We start from the raw sequence: 15,527 nt of genomic DNA, 5'->3' as shown, positions 1-15,527 counted from the left end.
TTATTGCTCTTGTAGCTAGTTCAGTGTTTGGAGGAGAAGTGCACAAGTCTTGGTTTTTATAATTGTGAGTGCGAGGAAATGCGGCCAATAGAGATGTAGAGTCAATGACCCTTACACAAAGCTCCTCGTGTAGCAATTTTTCAGTGTACCTTACCATCCACTTTTATGATAACATGTGATAAAGTATACCACGTAATTTATGTTTTCAGCACCCATAAAATTTTACTTTTGTGATATGATTTTGAAAATTACTTGCTAAACACAAAAGATATGATTCTAGAAATATACAATACACCTTATCCCCCACCTCAAAGTCAACTCCACTCAAATTCCTTAACATCAAAAGCTTTGCTTATCCTTCTATGTATCGCTCAATGCATTAAGTGGAATGTGTGGGGGTGGGACAATACAATATAGCTTGTGGGTTTTTTCAACCTTTTGGAATTCACTTCCCCTTTTGATCTATCTAACTATTCTATAAGCTTTTAGCTTTCATTTGTGGGTCACTTTCAGATGTTTGGTCTCATTCCATACATATATCTAGTTTACGGTGTTTACCTTGTGGCAATTAGTTTACTTCACGAGCAAACTATTTGATATATATTAATTTGTATCTTTTGACTCAAAAGCACACGTGTACATGTCATGTATAATGATAAAGATGCAACGATTAGCATAAGTTGTATGCTAATTAAAACACCATTATTATTGATCATAGAGCATTTATTAGAGTTCCGTGTTAAAAGTATATAGCTACAACAGCAATTATAAGTGCAATGTTGAAATTAGGGTTTATCCCTTGCTTGCTTCTTCGGACTCTTTTTCCCCCCACTTTTTGCAGCGTAGGACTGACACCTATTTTGCACTTTTGCTCAACTTAATTATTCACATCGTATGAGCATGAGTCCTCAATGGGTGGCACAAAAAATTCCCATAACAATTTTAATAATGGGATTAATAATCTAATGAGTTAAACTGGCTCCTCTTGCTATTATATAAATCACTTCCAAATAATCTAATGAGTTGATCTTGTTCCCTCCATTAAGAGGATATGTCTAACCATTACAAGTTCGATTTCACAACACAAAAATTTCTAACATAGACAACTTTATGTGTGTACAAGACGTGAAGCTCCATTTGACTATTGAGAAACTGAGAATTCATCAAGGCTAACAATAGCGTGGAAGAGCTGAATAAGCCATTGACGTACTCTTCATTTCGATACTTACAAATGATAGTACCTCTTTAAAGAAAGTTTCATGACTCTTTGGCTTGCTCCACGGACTATTCATGAAAGATAATTTTGCCTGAAGCAAAACATGATTGAAACCTTTATGTCCTTGAATATGTACAATTCTAAAGTTTTTAGAATCCGATTGAATTTTCAATAGAGAAGATTTTTCTCGTTCTTCAATGTCTATAACTTGCTCATGCAGCATCAGTGTAGAAAACAGAATGTTGAAACCAAATTCATGCACCACCGTGAGTGTTAGTTGTGCAAAAACTCGAGCAACCTGCAAAACAATAAACACCAGTGAGCATGCCTAAGACCATGGGGAGGGGGTGTGTGCCGGCCAAAAGCTCTTGACGGTCAAGTTAGCGAATAGTTTTTTAGACTCATGCAGTGGGCAAGAGAATTGAAGTGTTTAGATTGCGTTACCAATGATGAGCCCTAGATGAGTGCATTTATATCATGGGAAAAGAGACATTTTTAGGATAGAATCCTCATTCTAAGCCTAGTGAATCTTCGACGATATGTAGAAGTAGACATTGCACCATCTTAGTAGTTGAGATTACTTGCGGCGTATGTCAATTCTTATATTGTAGAAACTTCAAAACTTATAAGGATCTGACTAGATCCATATCAAGATCATATCATGCGTACTGCGGAACAAGCATGTCTAGCAAAGTCACTATGACTCTGCCTATTACCCCGGAACAAGGTGATGGTAGTACCGCTGATCCGTTTGATTCAGCTCCAGCCGAAGCTGGTGTGTCCATGACCGAAATAACTATATTTAGATCAGCTTTACTCCAGCCTTGGAAAATATATGGTCAGACAATTACCCCTAATAATGCATCAGAGAGGCGACCCGTTCCCCTTGAGGATGGATTGTTATCCATATATCATGCAATTATTGTCCCTTATTTTGGAATTTATGTCTTAGGTGCCAAGGATCACACTTTTGGCCGTGATGCCACATTTGGCAGGCCTTGATTTTACCATATGTTATAAAACAAACCCTAAAGTGAGTAAGAGCGAGATAGAAACCAACCTAGACCTTGGGTTCGGAAGGCTCCAGCCGAAACTGGGGGGGTCTATTCGATACTCTTCAGCCAAAATTGGATGAGTAGATTCGGCAGGTGTATGTCGAAGCAAAGCCTTTTGTTCGGCACACCTCTGTCGAAGCAAAGAATGTCCTTTGGATCATCCTTATCGAAGTAGGGCATGCCGTTCGGTAAGCTTCAACCGAAACAGGGTTAGACCATTTGGTATATTCTAAACTGGGTCTATACCATTTGGTACGTCCCAGCCGAATCACTAGGATGCCTTTCTCTCACAGTTGTGGTAATAATGAAATCTGATAATTTGGTAAATCACTAGGATGCCTTTCTCTCACAGTTGTGGTAATAATGAAATCTGATAATTTGGTAAACTTCTGCTCTTTACACTGTTGCTTAGGAAAAAAGTTAAAGATATGGAAGGACGAGAAAAATCTTCTCCAGCCAAAATTCAATTGTATCCTATAACTTCATAACTTTACCTATTCATGGACGTAAAGGTTTGAATCATGTTTTGCTTCAAGCAAGATCATCTTTCATGATCAAATTGTCCGTAAAGTGAGCCAAAAAGCCATGAAATCCTACTAAGGTACTTCCATTGTAATGCTTCAGTCATAAGTCTTCGAATAAAGATCAGGGCTCTTCAGCTTTATTAAGGCCATTGTTGGTTTTAATGGTTTATCAGCTTCTCAATAGTTAAGTGGAGCTTCATGTCTGGCACCCACATAAAGTAGTTTACATCAGAAACTTCCAAGTGTATGAAATCAAATTTGTGACTCTTTGGCAATCCATTGAATGGAGAGAACAAGATTGTCATTGGTGATACGAGAAATAAAATCTCCATAAACATCAAAGTTGGAACATTCGGGTTCTAAGACATGGTTTGATTTAATTTGCATGAAAAACTTCAAGTTTTCTATAGGTGTATTGTTTTATGAAAACTTCGGGTTTCAAACACACTAATTCAAAATTTCATATTCAGTTTAGATGCACTTCTAGTTCATAAAAGGAGTACGCAAAAGAATACATAATACAATAGATAATTCAAGTGTAGTGAATTTGAGGTTACTTCAGGGACCCAAGTGTGAGTAGTTTAAGGACTACGAAAGAATGTCAATGGTTTAAAGAAAAAAAATTAAATATTGAATCGTTAATTCAAAAAAAGTATGTTTGCCGTTAACTTGTTTTTTGTCGAGTTAATAGACAGCGGGTAAATAATTCAATAAACCAAGACCAAATAGGGGTCGAGTTAATAGGAGTCCAGCAGCATAAGGCTGCTGGTTGTGCAGGAAAATGAGGCCCTGCAACATCAGGCACCAGGCTTGGGCTCGGGGCAGGCTAGAAAGGGTGGCCAAGTGGAGCTGCATTCAGGTTGCTGCATCATATTTGAGCGGGCTAAGGAAAAAAAAAAGTCCATCAAGTTGCCACTTTACTAAAAAAAAGGCCAAATATTTGAACTGGGCTTCGGTGCACAGCAAGCCTAAAGATGTAGGTCGCAAAACCCAAACACCAAACTGTGTCATTCTGAGGCAAAAGCTAGAGATGCATGCTCGGCTCTTGGCGCAGGTTGGCTTTAGGCCAAGCCAAGTGCGGGTTGGCGTGCGGCCAATTTCTTTTCTTTTTTTCTTTTTTTTTTTCTTTCGGTTTTTAGGGCTTTCAAAGCCCTAGTCCGTACTTTTATTTTCTTGTTTTGCTTTCGGTTTTTATACTCTTTTTTTTTATTTTCCCTCGTAAGGGCATGTTTGATAACCCCTTTCAATTTTTTGTTTCAAAACTAAAAACTTACTTGTTAATTGTTTTTCAGCTTTTTTAAAAATGAACATTCAAAAAAATTACACATAAAATATACTTTTAGTACTTAATTATATATTCAAATAACACTTTTTAAACATTTCATAAAAAAGACAAAAGTTAATAAATGTGGAAAATAACATCATTGACTTTTTTCTTTACAATGTAAGTGACCAAAATATCCGTTATAATGGCAAAGTCTTTTCACACTTTTATCACCTTCATCTATTGCTCCATTCTCTTTCTTTCTCTCTTCCAGAAATATTGGTCGATTTTCTCTCTACTCATCTGCTAGACTACTTTTACGTTTTATTACCAGCAAATATTTTTCAAAAATTTATGCTTTGGCAAATCACAGTTCATATTTTTTTAGAAAACATTAATAACCTGATCGTGTTGAGGAATTTACGATTGGACCGTTGCTTCTTCTTTTTATGGGACATGCGCCGCAGCAGCAACATCTACCTTTCTATCATTATTTTGTCCAGTATTGCATTCTTCTTCTTTTTTTTTTTTTTTTTTTAAAGATAAACAAAAAAAAGAAATGCCTTGTCTGATTGAATATAGAAAATAGTGCGTGCATTTTTATGATATTTAATTTTCAAATAAATAGTTTTCATTTTATGGAAGTAGATTTGTTTGAACTTACCATTAATTCTTTAGTTAGTGTAGAGAAATTTGAAAGTAAATTACCCAAGAAAAACATTTGTAGTTTTTTTTTAGGTGATGTTATTTTCACCCCATTGTCTTATCTTGTCACCCATCTTTTATTAAATTTTTTAATTACAAATTTGTTCATTTGTAAAATGATTGATAAGGACATTAATTATCCTCTTTTGCGTTAAAAAAAAAGGGTTGGGTTGCACGCTTAGTTTATCTTAAACCCTAACTCATCTTTCCATCTCTTTTCATCTAGAGAAAGCAAAAAAAAAAAAAAAGACAAAAAAAAAGGATTTAGATGACTTTTTCGTTGAAGAAGATGACCTTTCTATGGAAGAGATAGAAGATTATGTTTCTATTGAAGAGGTAAAAGAATAATTTTGTATGTGGGTCTTTTGCATTTGCCGTCAAAGTTTTCCTTTTGAATTTGGATGCCTCTGTGTTTTCCAATTGAATTTGCGTACTTGTGACTTCAAGATCAGCAAAAAGGATTTAGGCAACATATCCTTATTTTTATTGCTTATTTGAATTTGGCCAACATATGTTGAGAAACACAAAACTCACCTACGAAAATCTTTAAGCAAATCAAACAATCCTTTCCTTTTTTGTTGTTTCATTGTCGTGTGCATTTTAGAACGCTTGGAATGAATGAGCAGCACCCTGGCACAAGAGCTAGTTGAAATACCACATCTGTGATGCATTATGAAAATGTTGTTTTATAATTTCATATGTATGCATATGTGAAGGGTTATTTTGGAAATAATAGTGGATGGGGAAATAGCATTTTAATTTTTTAACTTTTTAAGGTGGGTGAGATTATAACATGGGTGGAGAAATAAGACAATGGGGTGGATCTAGTAGCACTTATATATATATATATATATATATATATATATATATATAAAGTTGTTTAATTCGTTTTAAGTCAGAATAAATTGCAACTCATTTTTAGTTTATAGCATGAGTCCGTAGTTTTTTTCTTGTGTTGTGAATGTATAATTTGATCGATGACAGGTTGGACTAATGGCATATATGTAGTTGTGTTGAAAATATACAACCTAATTCTACTAAAACTATACCAAATTATTATACTAAAAAAGTATACAAAACTGATTATACATGTATTTGAACTGATTTTGCAAAAATGGTCTAAGACGGATTGAATTGATTCTGCAACAATGGTTGAAGACGGGTTGAACTGATTCTGCAAAAATAGTCAAAGACAGATTGAATTGATTTTGCAAGAATAGTAGAAGACTGGTTGAACTAATTCTACAAAAATGGTTGAAGACTCTAACTCTGCAAAAATGGTCAAACATAGGTTGAACTGATTCTGCAAAAATGGTCGAAGACAGGTTGAACTGATTCTGCAAAAAATGGTCGAAGATGGGTTGAACTAATTCTACAAAAAAGGTCAAAGACGGGTTGAACTGATTCTACAAAAATGGTCGAGGATAGATTGAACTAATTTTGCAAAAAATGTCGAAGACAAGTTAAACTGATTTTGCAAAAATGATCGAAGATGGGTTGAACTGATTCTACAAAAAATGGTCGATGACAGGTTGATTTATTCTAGTAAGAAACTGATTCTACATATAGTTTCAAAACTGATTATGTAGAAATAGTTGATGATGAGTTGAGTTTATAAGACATATTAATTTTGTTGAAGTTGTGAGGGTTAGGTTCTATTAACAATCCTAAAGCCTTAGGGGTATAGTTGATATTTTAAAACATTGTTTTCATGTTTTTGGACTGGGCTTTAATTATTTATATATTTTTGTCTCTTCTCGATATGTTTAAAAACTAGTGGAGTTCCTTAAAATATAGTGAAAGTTTAGGTCTCTATATATAAAGCTCCCTTCAAAAAACGAAAAAATTGAAAACTTAAAGTCAAATAATTTTTAAAAATCACAAAAAAAAATCCAAATTTCTTTTATTTGTTTTAATTGAAAGATGAGAACCGATACCAGACAAATTTTCAATTTGAAAAAAAAAAAATTGAGAACAAAATAAAAAACGAAATGGTTATGCCCATAAGATAACAGTAATTCTTGCATTTATGGTAGTCTGCAATATTCATTTATTTTGGATGCAACTATAGTATAATCAAAATATTTCTTATGAATTCACCCACTTTGAGATTTGACTAAAAACTGGCATATATATTGCAATATCTTAGTTCCTATATGCCGAATCAAAAATTAATTTCCTTGGCAGTGTGAGTTTTGTTTCGCCTCTTTATAATTATAATCCCAAGATATACACATATTTTGATTACATGTCAGTCTAGCTAGATTTAGATCTTAATCAAGATATGTATATACAGTACTTGAAAGCAGATACTGAATTTCTGACATTTTATTCCAGTAATACATACATTCATCATGGTCTTCACAGTTTCACAGCCAAATATATAAAACTCTCTTACTCAACATCACTCAAGAAACACGTGCATCATCATTCTCTCTCTCTCTCTCTCTCTCTCTCTCTCTCTCTCTCTATATATATATATATATAGCGTTTTCACAAGAGATCATGCGGCTTCTAATAAAAGGATGTGATCATCTAGTTATTCAGGGATTCCCGCCTCTACCACCAGCATTCCCTTCTTTATGTGGAACGTGACCTTTATTTGGCCCTGCCTCCTCGTAATCTGAAATTGCATCAAGTGAAATGAGCAGTTTTCTCCCACCTTTTGTCATCTGCTGATTAACCACCTTATAAACACGATTAAGAACAAGATCAAACTAAATCACCAAATCATACAGTTTGTTTGCATGGACGTTGACGAAATATACAATATATATTTTAATTACCTCATGATCACTTGAAGAAGTGAGCCCCAGTTCATCCTTGAAGCTGTCAGCTCTTCCTACAAATTAATGAAGAGAAAGGGTTCAAGTATTTTCTAAACTCAGCTTCAGAAAACTTGGAGCCAAAGGAATTTGCAACCTTAAAATATTACCTGAAACCGAAAAGTTAATGAGCAAGAGGAGGAGGGTGAAAATCTTGACTTGAGGAAGCATGTTAGGGTGTATATTTTCTTTTCCTTGCTTATTGCTGTTGTAGCTAGTTCAGTGTTTGGAGGAGAAGTGCAGAAGTCTTGGTTTTTATAATTGTGAGTGCGAGTAAATGGAGCCAACAAAGATGTAGAGTCATAATGACCCTTACCCAAAGCTTGTCGAGTAGCAATTTTTCAGTGTATCTTGTCCCCCATCTTTATTATAAAAGGTGATGAAGTAAACCACGTAATTTATATTTTCAGTACTAAACCACGTAATTTATATTTTCAATACCCATTAAATTTTACTTTTGTGATGATTTTCAAAATTACTTACCAAACACAAAAGATATGATTCCGGAAATATACAATACAACCTTATCCCCCACCTCAAAGTCAACTCCACTCAAATTCCTTAACGTCAAAAGCTTTGCTTCTCCTTTTATGTGTCGCACAATGCATTAGGTGGAACGTGTGGGAGTGGGACAATACAACATAACTTGTGGTTTTGTTCACCTTTTGGAATTCACTTGCCCCTTTGATCTATCTATCTATTCTATAAGCTTTTAGCTTTAATTTGTTGGTCACTTTCAGATGTTAGGTCTCATTCCATACATATATCTAGTTTACCTTGTGGCAATTAGTTTATTTCACGAGCACTATTCGATATATATATTAATATGTGTCTTTTGACTCAAAAGCACACGTATACATGTTATATATCAATGACAAAGATGCAACAATTAACATAAGTTGTATGCACCTTAAAACATCGCATAAATTGGAGTTCGTCTTAAAGTATTTAGCGACAACAGAAATTATAAGTACAATGTTGAAATTAGGGTTTATCCTTTGCTTGCTTCTTCGGACTCTTTTTCCCGCCCTCTTTTTGCAGTGTAGGACTGACACCTATTGTACTTTGCTCAACTTAAGTATTCACATCTTATGAGCATGAGTCCTCAATGGGTGGCACAAAAAATTCCCATAACAATTTTAATAATCGGATTCATAATCTAATGAGCTAAGCTCGCTCCTGTTGCTATTAAATAAATCACTTCCAATTAATTTAATGAGCGTTTTATTTTGATTATGCTGGCCCTTGCAGGCTCTTTTCTTAAATGGTTAAAATGATGAAGATTCCAATTTAATCCATGTTGGTTTTGTACAACTTGAAATTTTGTTGGCTAACATCATAACAATGGGCTACTTCCTAAAAGCAAAAAGCTTACCTGGAAATTTAACAATTCAATGTGCTCATCCCTGGAAACTGATCAGAAACAGAGAATTAGAAGTCCTTTTCTGCCTTCTGCGTTTTAATTTTAATGGTTTTGTATGCATAACCCACACGATTGCGTGACGTGGTCATTAATTGCCATGTAAGTTGCTCTCTTTTTCTAGAGGTGACTTGGTAAACCCATGTTTCTATTATTGTCAATAGCCTTCTACTCTTAGGTTATTTCTCTGTCAAATAATGGGTTTAGCATGGGATTCTTTGAAAAACTCGTTGGAAATGTCATACATTTACTTAATATCATGCTTTTAGAGAGGGATCTGTGATGCATTTCAATGGTGGTTATCAATTCATTGTATACCACAAACACGTTCTGAAGAGTTGACTCGTGAACTTTGACAACTCCATCGATCCAAGAAGGAATTTAGTCACATTACTTGTCTCTCAGTGCCATCCTAGCACACAATTCCTGCTATTGCTAAATTATTTATTAGAAATTAATTATCCACCTCCACTATGCCTTAAGTTTTACTCTTTGCTTTAATGCTACCACCTTTTATATCAGCGGTTTATAGTTATATCATGAGTCAGCTGATAATCAGACAGCATTCCTACCTGTTTAATTATTTATATTTTCATTCAACTACTTTGCTTCTAGTGAAACTAAGGCTGTTTCAATTGAGATTTTGAGAGATTTCAATTCTTTTTATAAATTTAGGAGTATTTATTCAAAAGTTTAAGTGATTTTCTAAAGTCTAGATGTATTAACTCAAATTTTTAAAAGAGTTTATAGCTTTAATTTCAGATGTATTTAATTATAAATTGATTTTAAAAGATCTTGAAAAATTGGGGAATTTGAGAGATTTCGTAGTATATTTTAAGCATTAATAAATCTCATCTCTTCCCCTAAGAAATCTCATCTCTAAATCATGATTTTCTTCATGTATTGGATTACAGATGTTAATGCGAGATTCACAAACCTTTTAATTTCGTATGTGTTAATAAACCCATAAAAAGTCAGAAACCATAATAACTTCAATAGCTATTCTAGGTATAAGTACAGGGCCGGCCCTCATGGAAGCCGTAAGAGATGGCCGCCTAGAACCCCCAAGTGGGAGGGGCCCCGAAATTCTTTTTGTCTTATGTGGTAATCTATAAATAATAACAAGTCAAGAACTTTTTCCTGACTTCCTGTGTGGGAGTTCGATCCCACCTAATTCAATTCTCTCTCCTTATCTTCCGTTACTTTTTCATCCGTTTTTTAGTCTGTCCATTCTATTCCTTTCATCATTTAACAAAACAAAAATTACACATTAAAAAAAGAAATTGAGAAGAGTAATGTTATTCATACCATATTTTTATATCATCTTAGGTGACATCTAATATGGACAGCCACACCATTTGAAAATTTTGCAAAACCCAAGGAAAAGAAGGAGAAAGACTCTTCGTATATCACAATCATCATTTAATTAACTAGTTTTTCTTAATTATTAGTTTATTAAATAATGAACTAAATTTAAAAATCTGATTAATTCAAATGATATGGCTGTCCACATCAAATTCCACCTAAGATGGTATAAAAATATGGTACAAAAATATGGTATGTTTTTTGGGGGGGGGGGGGGGGGGGGGTTTCAAAAATTCTATTGAAGCCTAGGGCCTAGGGTTTCGTACTTCTTTGAGCCTTCCCCTGCAACTCCATCTCCCTAGCACTATTTCACTATATTTGCAAATTAATTATCCCATAGAATTTAGAAGATTGTAATTTGAGGTAATTAATCTAATTATCCCATAGATTCGGTGACAGTTATGTTATCCGTTGAAAGAGGTAGGAAGAAAACTTGATTGTTGATGTTTGGATGCAGTTATAAGTTTCGGTGTTGATTATGCATTTTGTTTGGTGTGTTATTTTTTTTGTTACAACCAACTTGTGCTCATCAAACTGTTTAATTTAACTCAAGACTCCTTGTGTGCTCTATTTCGAGGCTTCTTCTCTTTATTGTTTAAAAAAATGAAAGGAAAAAAAAAACTATATGAATGTGTGTGACACATCGAAGGACTTGGAAATTTTGGGGCCCCCTCTTAGAAGCTCGCCTAGGACCCTCAAGATCTCAAGGCCGCTATAAGTAAACACGACACTCATATTAATGAATGGATGAAAATAGGTAATACCATCGAATTGCTAAAACTGCATCAATTAATTGGAATTTGGCAATATATTTTCACGTAGGTTGACACTTTAAACTTTGATTATTGGTGTTATTATTGCAGAAAGTCATTGCATTAATGGAAGACATGATTTGTAATATGCAATAGGACTTGTCAAGAAGATACATACATATATATATATACACACACACACACACATACATATACATATACATATATATATACACACACATATAGGTCAATACAATGATCACGAAATAATATTAATTAATGATAATAATACACCTTGTTGCATTTCTACAAAAATATTTCACCTTCTTTATTTATGGCATAAAGAGAAGAACATACTTTATATGGTAAAAACAGATTAATTACTAAGGATATATAATGATGTGATCTTCCCCTTGTTATAGTCACGCATAGCTGCAGTATTTTATTGATTAATTGGAATGTTCTGGCATCATATTATGGGAAGGAGTTTCTTGACTAATTACCACCACCTGACTTCCCTTTGTCATGCCTGGGATTTGGCATTGGCTTCACGTAGTCCAACATTGCATCGACTGCCACCAGCTCTCTCACCTCCATCTCACCATTTACCTTCAAGACAAACATAGTACAAATTAGTTATAAAATTAACCAAAAAATTTGAAAAATAATCAGTATCCATAAAAACGTTTTTTTCATGAGGAGACATATTCTCCCCTACACACTGTTCTCTATTTTTAGTCGTTTGTCGATTGGATAAATATAAAAAAAAAAAAAATCAAGGGACAAAATTAAAACAAGAGTGTGGATTTCATTTCCCGTCTTCGTGCATGAAAATTATAGTTACCTTGCTTGACGAAGGGTTTGCAGGACTGATACCATGCCTGAAGCCTTTGACTCTGCTGCCTGCATGAATTAAGTAATTAAATAAATAAATATATAATACACACACATGTAATACATTCAGAAAGAGATCCTCTCCAGATCTCTCCCTTCAAAGTCCAAGATCAAGTGATCCGGACCTTTGAAATTTGATCCAATGGCTAAAAACAGAGAATGTAGTAAAAACTTTTAAAAGTTATAATAATTTTTGGTTGTTGGACCAAATTTTAAAAGTCCGAATCACTTAATCCTTGAATTTTGAAGGAAAGAGATCCGTCCAATACATTCATTGTAAACCTAATTAACTGACACTCTGATAGCACTTTATATATTATATTAACATGCTCGGACCTGAAGAAATGTCGAAAAGGAGTAAGAGAATGACAACAAAGGTTTTGATATAACGATCCATGCTGAATGTGATATCTGAGGAGGAAGAGGGTTGTGCTAGCTAGCTTTTATATTGTTGGTAAAGGAGATGCATATATCGATCCAAGACTACTTTTCATGGTGCAACTGCAACTTACTGTGTAGTGGTGATCAATTTCTTTCCCAATTACAAAGTCAACCATACTAACTTCTGTTCTGTAATTATGCTCTCAACTTTTAACTAAGATGCCAAATCCGAGGTGGACTTACCCAAAAAGTTTTAACAGTTTATGGGCAGAAACAAAAGTGATTCTTGCATGCACGGCTGAACCTCCGTATTTTCTCTTGTGGCTTCTACTAGTAGGATATATTGCGTCACTCAATTAATCTATATTTTTGGTATTTATTTAAACCTTCTGTTTATTTTTACTTTTCCTTTTCACCCAGCTCCATGCAATGGGGAGGTTCCACTTGGGTTGCAAAAACTTCTGTTTTTTTTTTTCTTTTTTTTTTAGGGGCTCAGCAGAATTGGGTATGAGAAATTTATTGCAAAAACTTCTGTTATTACCATGCAAATTATAATATTTGGAAAAGGACTACAACATTGTAAATGTAAATAACGATTTCACTACCAGAAATTATCAATTGTCTGACGAAAAGAACTATCTTTCATCGGGCAAAGAAACTTTACGCGATGGAATAAAAAAACTTAGTTGGGACAAAATTGGTCAACGTTTTGGTTATTTTAGAAACTTTTGGCTGACAAAAACAGTTTGACGGGCAAAGTAATCTTCATTGGGTAAATTTTGCTCCAAGGAAAAAAAAATGGTGCGTAATATGACATCTTTTGCCCGACAAACCCTTCATGTTTAATCACACAAACATATATTTAATGATTTAGGATTTCGGTTTACAGTCCATTGGGCAAAATGAAATATTTCATCAGCAAAAAGTCAGGGACATTTTGGCATATTCAATCCCTTTGGTGATTTTCACAGTCTACAAAATTAATTTCAACGGTCCAACTGTCAATGTAGTTGGTATATACTCCGAGAGGGCAGCTGTTGAAAATCACTCCAGATGAAAATTTCCAAAATTAGGTAGCGAGATGAAATCATTCAACAATTAGAAACGTATCATCATGATCTGATGGTTATTTTAACTTTGATGTTGATGAACGAACCTAATCATCAATTTAAAATACTTACACCAGTGGTTACCACAAAACCTTACATTCTACTTAGTGGAAGTATAGAATAAACTCTAATTGTTTGTCAAATCTATTATTTTAACTGGATGCGCAGTCTACGAAACTAACTTCAACGATCTAGAATGTTCTACAAATCCCTACCTAACGCCCTAGGCGCTAGGCGGTTGGTCACCACCCCGATTAATGCCCAAACGTTTGAAAATTAAAAAAGGGCGTCTAGACCTGCTGAGGCACCCGCCTAGCCCGCCCAAACCTGCCTAGGCACCCGCCTAGTTGCGACTCACTTAGAAGAAAATAGATAACTTTCATTTTGCATTTTATTTTTTTTTCAATAAATTGTAAGAGACTTGTTGAATACTTAAATAAACACACATTATATGCTTGTTCCCCATATTTTCATTATGTTCCAATACTTCATAATATATATGTCATTCTATTTTGTAGTTTTTGATGAAATTACATATATTTTAAGTATAAATAGACACTTATTTACATGAAATATAGTAGATTTACTTAAATCCGCCTAGTCCACCTAGGCACCCTCCTAGGCCCCTCTTAGCCGTCTAAGCACTAGGCCCCAACCTGCCGCCCGACTAGCTCCTAGTGTCTTTTAGAACCTTGCGATCTAACTGTCAATGTAGTTGGTATATACTACGAGATCGCATACGCCAAAAATCACCAAAAACAAACTTTCAGGAATTATGTAATGTGACGAAATTGTCACATCCCGGCCCGGGGCGAATCACTTCCCGGGCGCGCTCCACCACCGTAGCACGATATTGTCCACTTTGGGCTTACCATTGCCCCGGGCCCGCTCCACCACCGTAGCACAATATTGTCTTCTTTGGGCTTACCATTCCCTCACGGTTTTGTTTTTGTGAACTCACGAGCAATCCCACGATGGGTGACCCACTGGGAAGTTGCTTGTGAGTTCCCAAAAACAAAACCGTGAGGGAATGGTAAGCCCAAAGCGGACAACATCGTGCTACGGTGGTGGAGCAGGCCCGGGAAGTGATCTGCCCCGGGCCGGGATATGACAAAATCCTTTGACGGTTAGAAACGTATTATCATGATTTAACGGTTATATGTCCTTTGGTTTTGATAATTTTTTCAAGGATGCTAATTGAAAGTAAAACCACACACTAAATTAGTTTGATGATCAAATTCAATGGCTTTTAACCGTTTGAAATTAAATAAAAAAAAAAGGTAAGGAAAAAGGCTCAGGTGGATTGGGGTGGGTTCAAGGTGGGGAAAAAGGGTAGGCTACGGGTGGGAAAAAGGCTCAGGTTTAGGGTTTAGGGTGTAGGTTGGGTTGTGGGGTGGGGTGGGGTAGGGTGGGATGGGGTATGGATGAGGGGGTGGGGAAAAGGCTCAGAGAAGGGGATGGTGGGGTGGTGGGGTGGTGGGTTGCGGGGTGGGTAGGTGGTGGGTGTGGGACAAAGTGGAAGAGGGACAGGGGGATTTTGAGAAGTTTGTAGGATTCTTGTAAAATTTGTGAAATTTCAAATTATTTAATGTTTAAGAATATGCGACATTTACGAAAATTGTAGGAATATTGTGAAGTTTGTAGGAATTTGTGAAATTTGTGAAATTTGTAGGACACTAGGGAAATTCGTAGGAAATTTTAGAAATTTGTAGGAAAATAGGAACGTTTGTGAAATTTGTAGGAAAATAGGGACATTTGTGAAATTTGTAGGAAATTTTAGAAATATGCAAAATTTGTTGAAAATAAGGAAATTTGTAGGACAATTGAGAAATATGTGAAATTTGGAGGAATTTTAGATTTTTTTTTTTTTTTTAGCAATATTAGAAATATGTAGGAATTTTAGAAATTATTGTGTATTTTCCCACAAATGTCATCATGGTTGATCACCAGTGGCTGATGCTCTGCCTCTGGTTCAGGTCAGAGTGACCTAGCACCAAAGTTACTTAGTGGCAATAAG

The 15,527-nt window shown here is 35.0% G+C and overlaps 1 protein-coding gene and 1 long non-coding RNA gene across 4 annotated transcripts; both read right to left on the bottom strand.

Moving 5' to 3' along the window:
• Nucleotides 1–7,074: 7,074 nt before the first annotated feature.
• Nucleotides 7,075–7,922, bottom strand: LOC148691181 (uncharacterized). 3 transcript variants are annotated; one of them, XM_088684599.1, is made up of 3 exons: nt 7,700–7,922; nt 7,551–7,606; nt 7,075–7,481 (listed from the first exon to the last, which is right to left on the bottom strand). In XM_088684599.1, the coding sequence occupies exons 1-3, from the start codon at nt 7,758–7,760 to the stop codon at nt 7,308–7,310; spliced, it is 291 nt and encodes a 96-aa protein (XP_088540725.1). In that variant the 5' UTR covers nt 7,761–7,922; the 3' UTR covers nt 7,075–7,307. The 3 variants fall into 3 exon arrangements, with proteins under 3 accessions (XP_088540725.1, XP_088540727.1, XP_088540726.1); XM_088684601.1 differs by having other exon boundaries at nt 7,075–7,436; nt 7,700–7,916; XM_088684600.1 differs by having other exon boundaries at nt 7,075–7,451; nt 7,700–7,912.
• A 3,507-nt stretch (nt 7,923–11,429) lies between these two features.
• On the bottom strand, nt 11,430–12,427 carry LOC148691180 (uncharacterized). The gene is made up of 3 exons (XR_015955541.1): nt 12,357–12,427; nt 11,971–12,029; nt 11,430–11,735 (listed from the first exon to the last, which is right to left on the bottom strand). It is a non-coding gene; the product is annotated as an uncharacterized LOC148691180 (long non-coding RNA).
• Nucleotides 12,428–15,527: the final 3,100 nt, after the last annotated feature.

This window comes from Pyrus communis, chromosome 14, assembly GCF_041283825.1.
Source record: "Pyrus communis isolate YQ-2024b chromosome 14, ASM4128382v1, whole genome shotgun sequence".
Classification (NCBI taxonomy): Eukaryota; Viridiplantae; Streptophyta; class Magnoliopsida; order Rosales; family Rosaceae; genus Pyrus; species Pyrus communis.
The sequence above is the reverse complement of the archived record's forward strand: the minus strand, read 5'-3'. Positions and strand labels throughout refer to the sequence as shown.

Bases quoted from the DNA above. Each gene is read 5' to 3' on its own strand.
- LOC148691181 (XM_088684599.1), bottom strand. From the start codon at position 7,760: ATGCTTCCTCAAGTCAAGATTTTCACCCTCCTCCTCTTGCTCATTAAC. The intron at 7,607-7,699 runs GTAATATTTTAA...ATTAATTTGTAG, and splicing joins CATTAACTTTTCGGTTTCAG to GAAGAGCTGACAGCTTCAAG. The intron at 7,482-7,550 runs GTAATTAAAATA...TTGGTGATTTAG, and splicing joins CTTCTTCAAGTGATCATGAG to TTTGATCTTGTTCTTAATCG.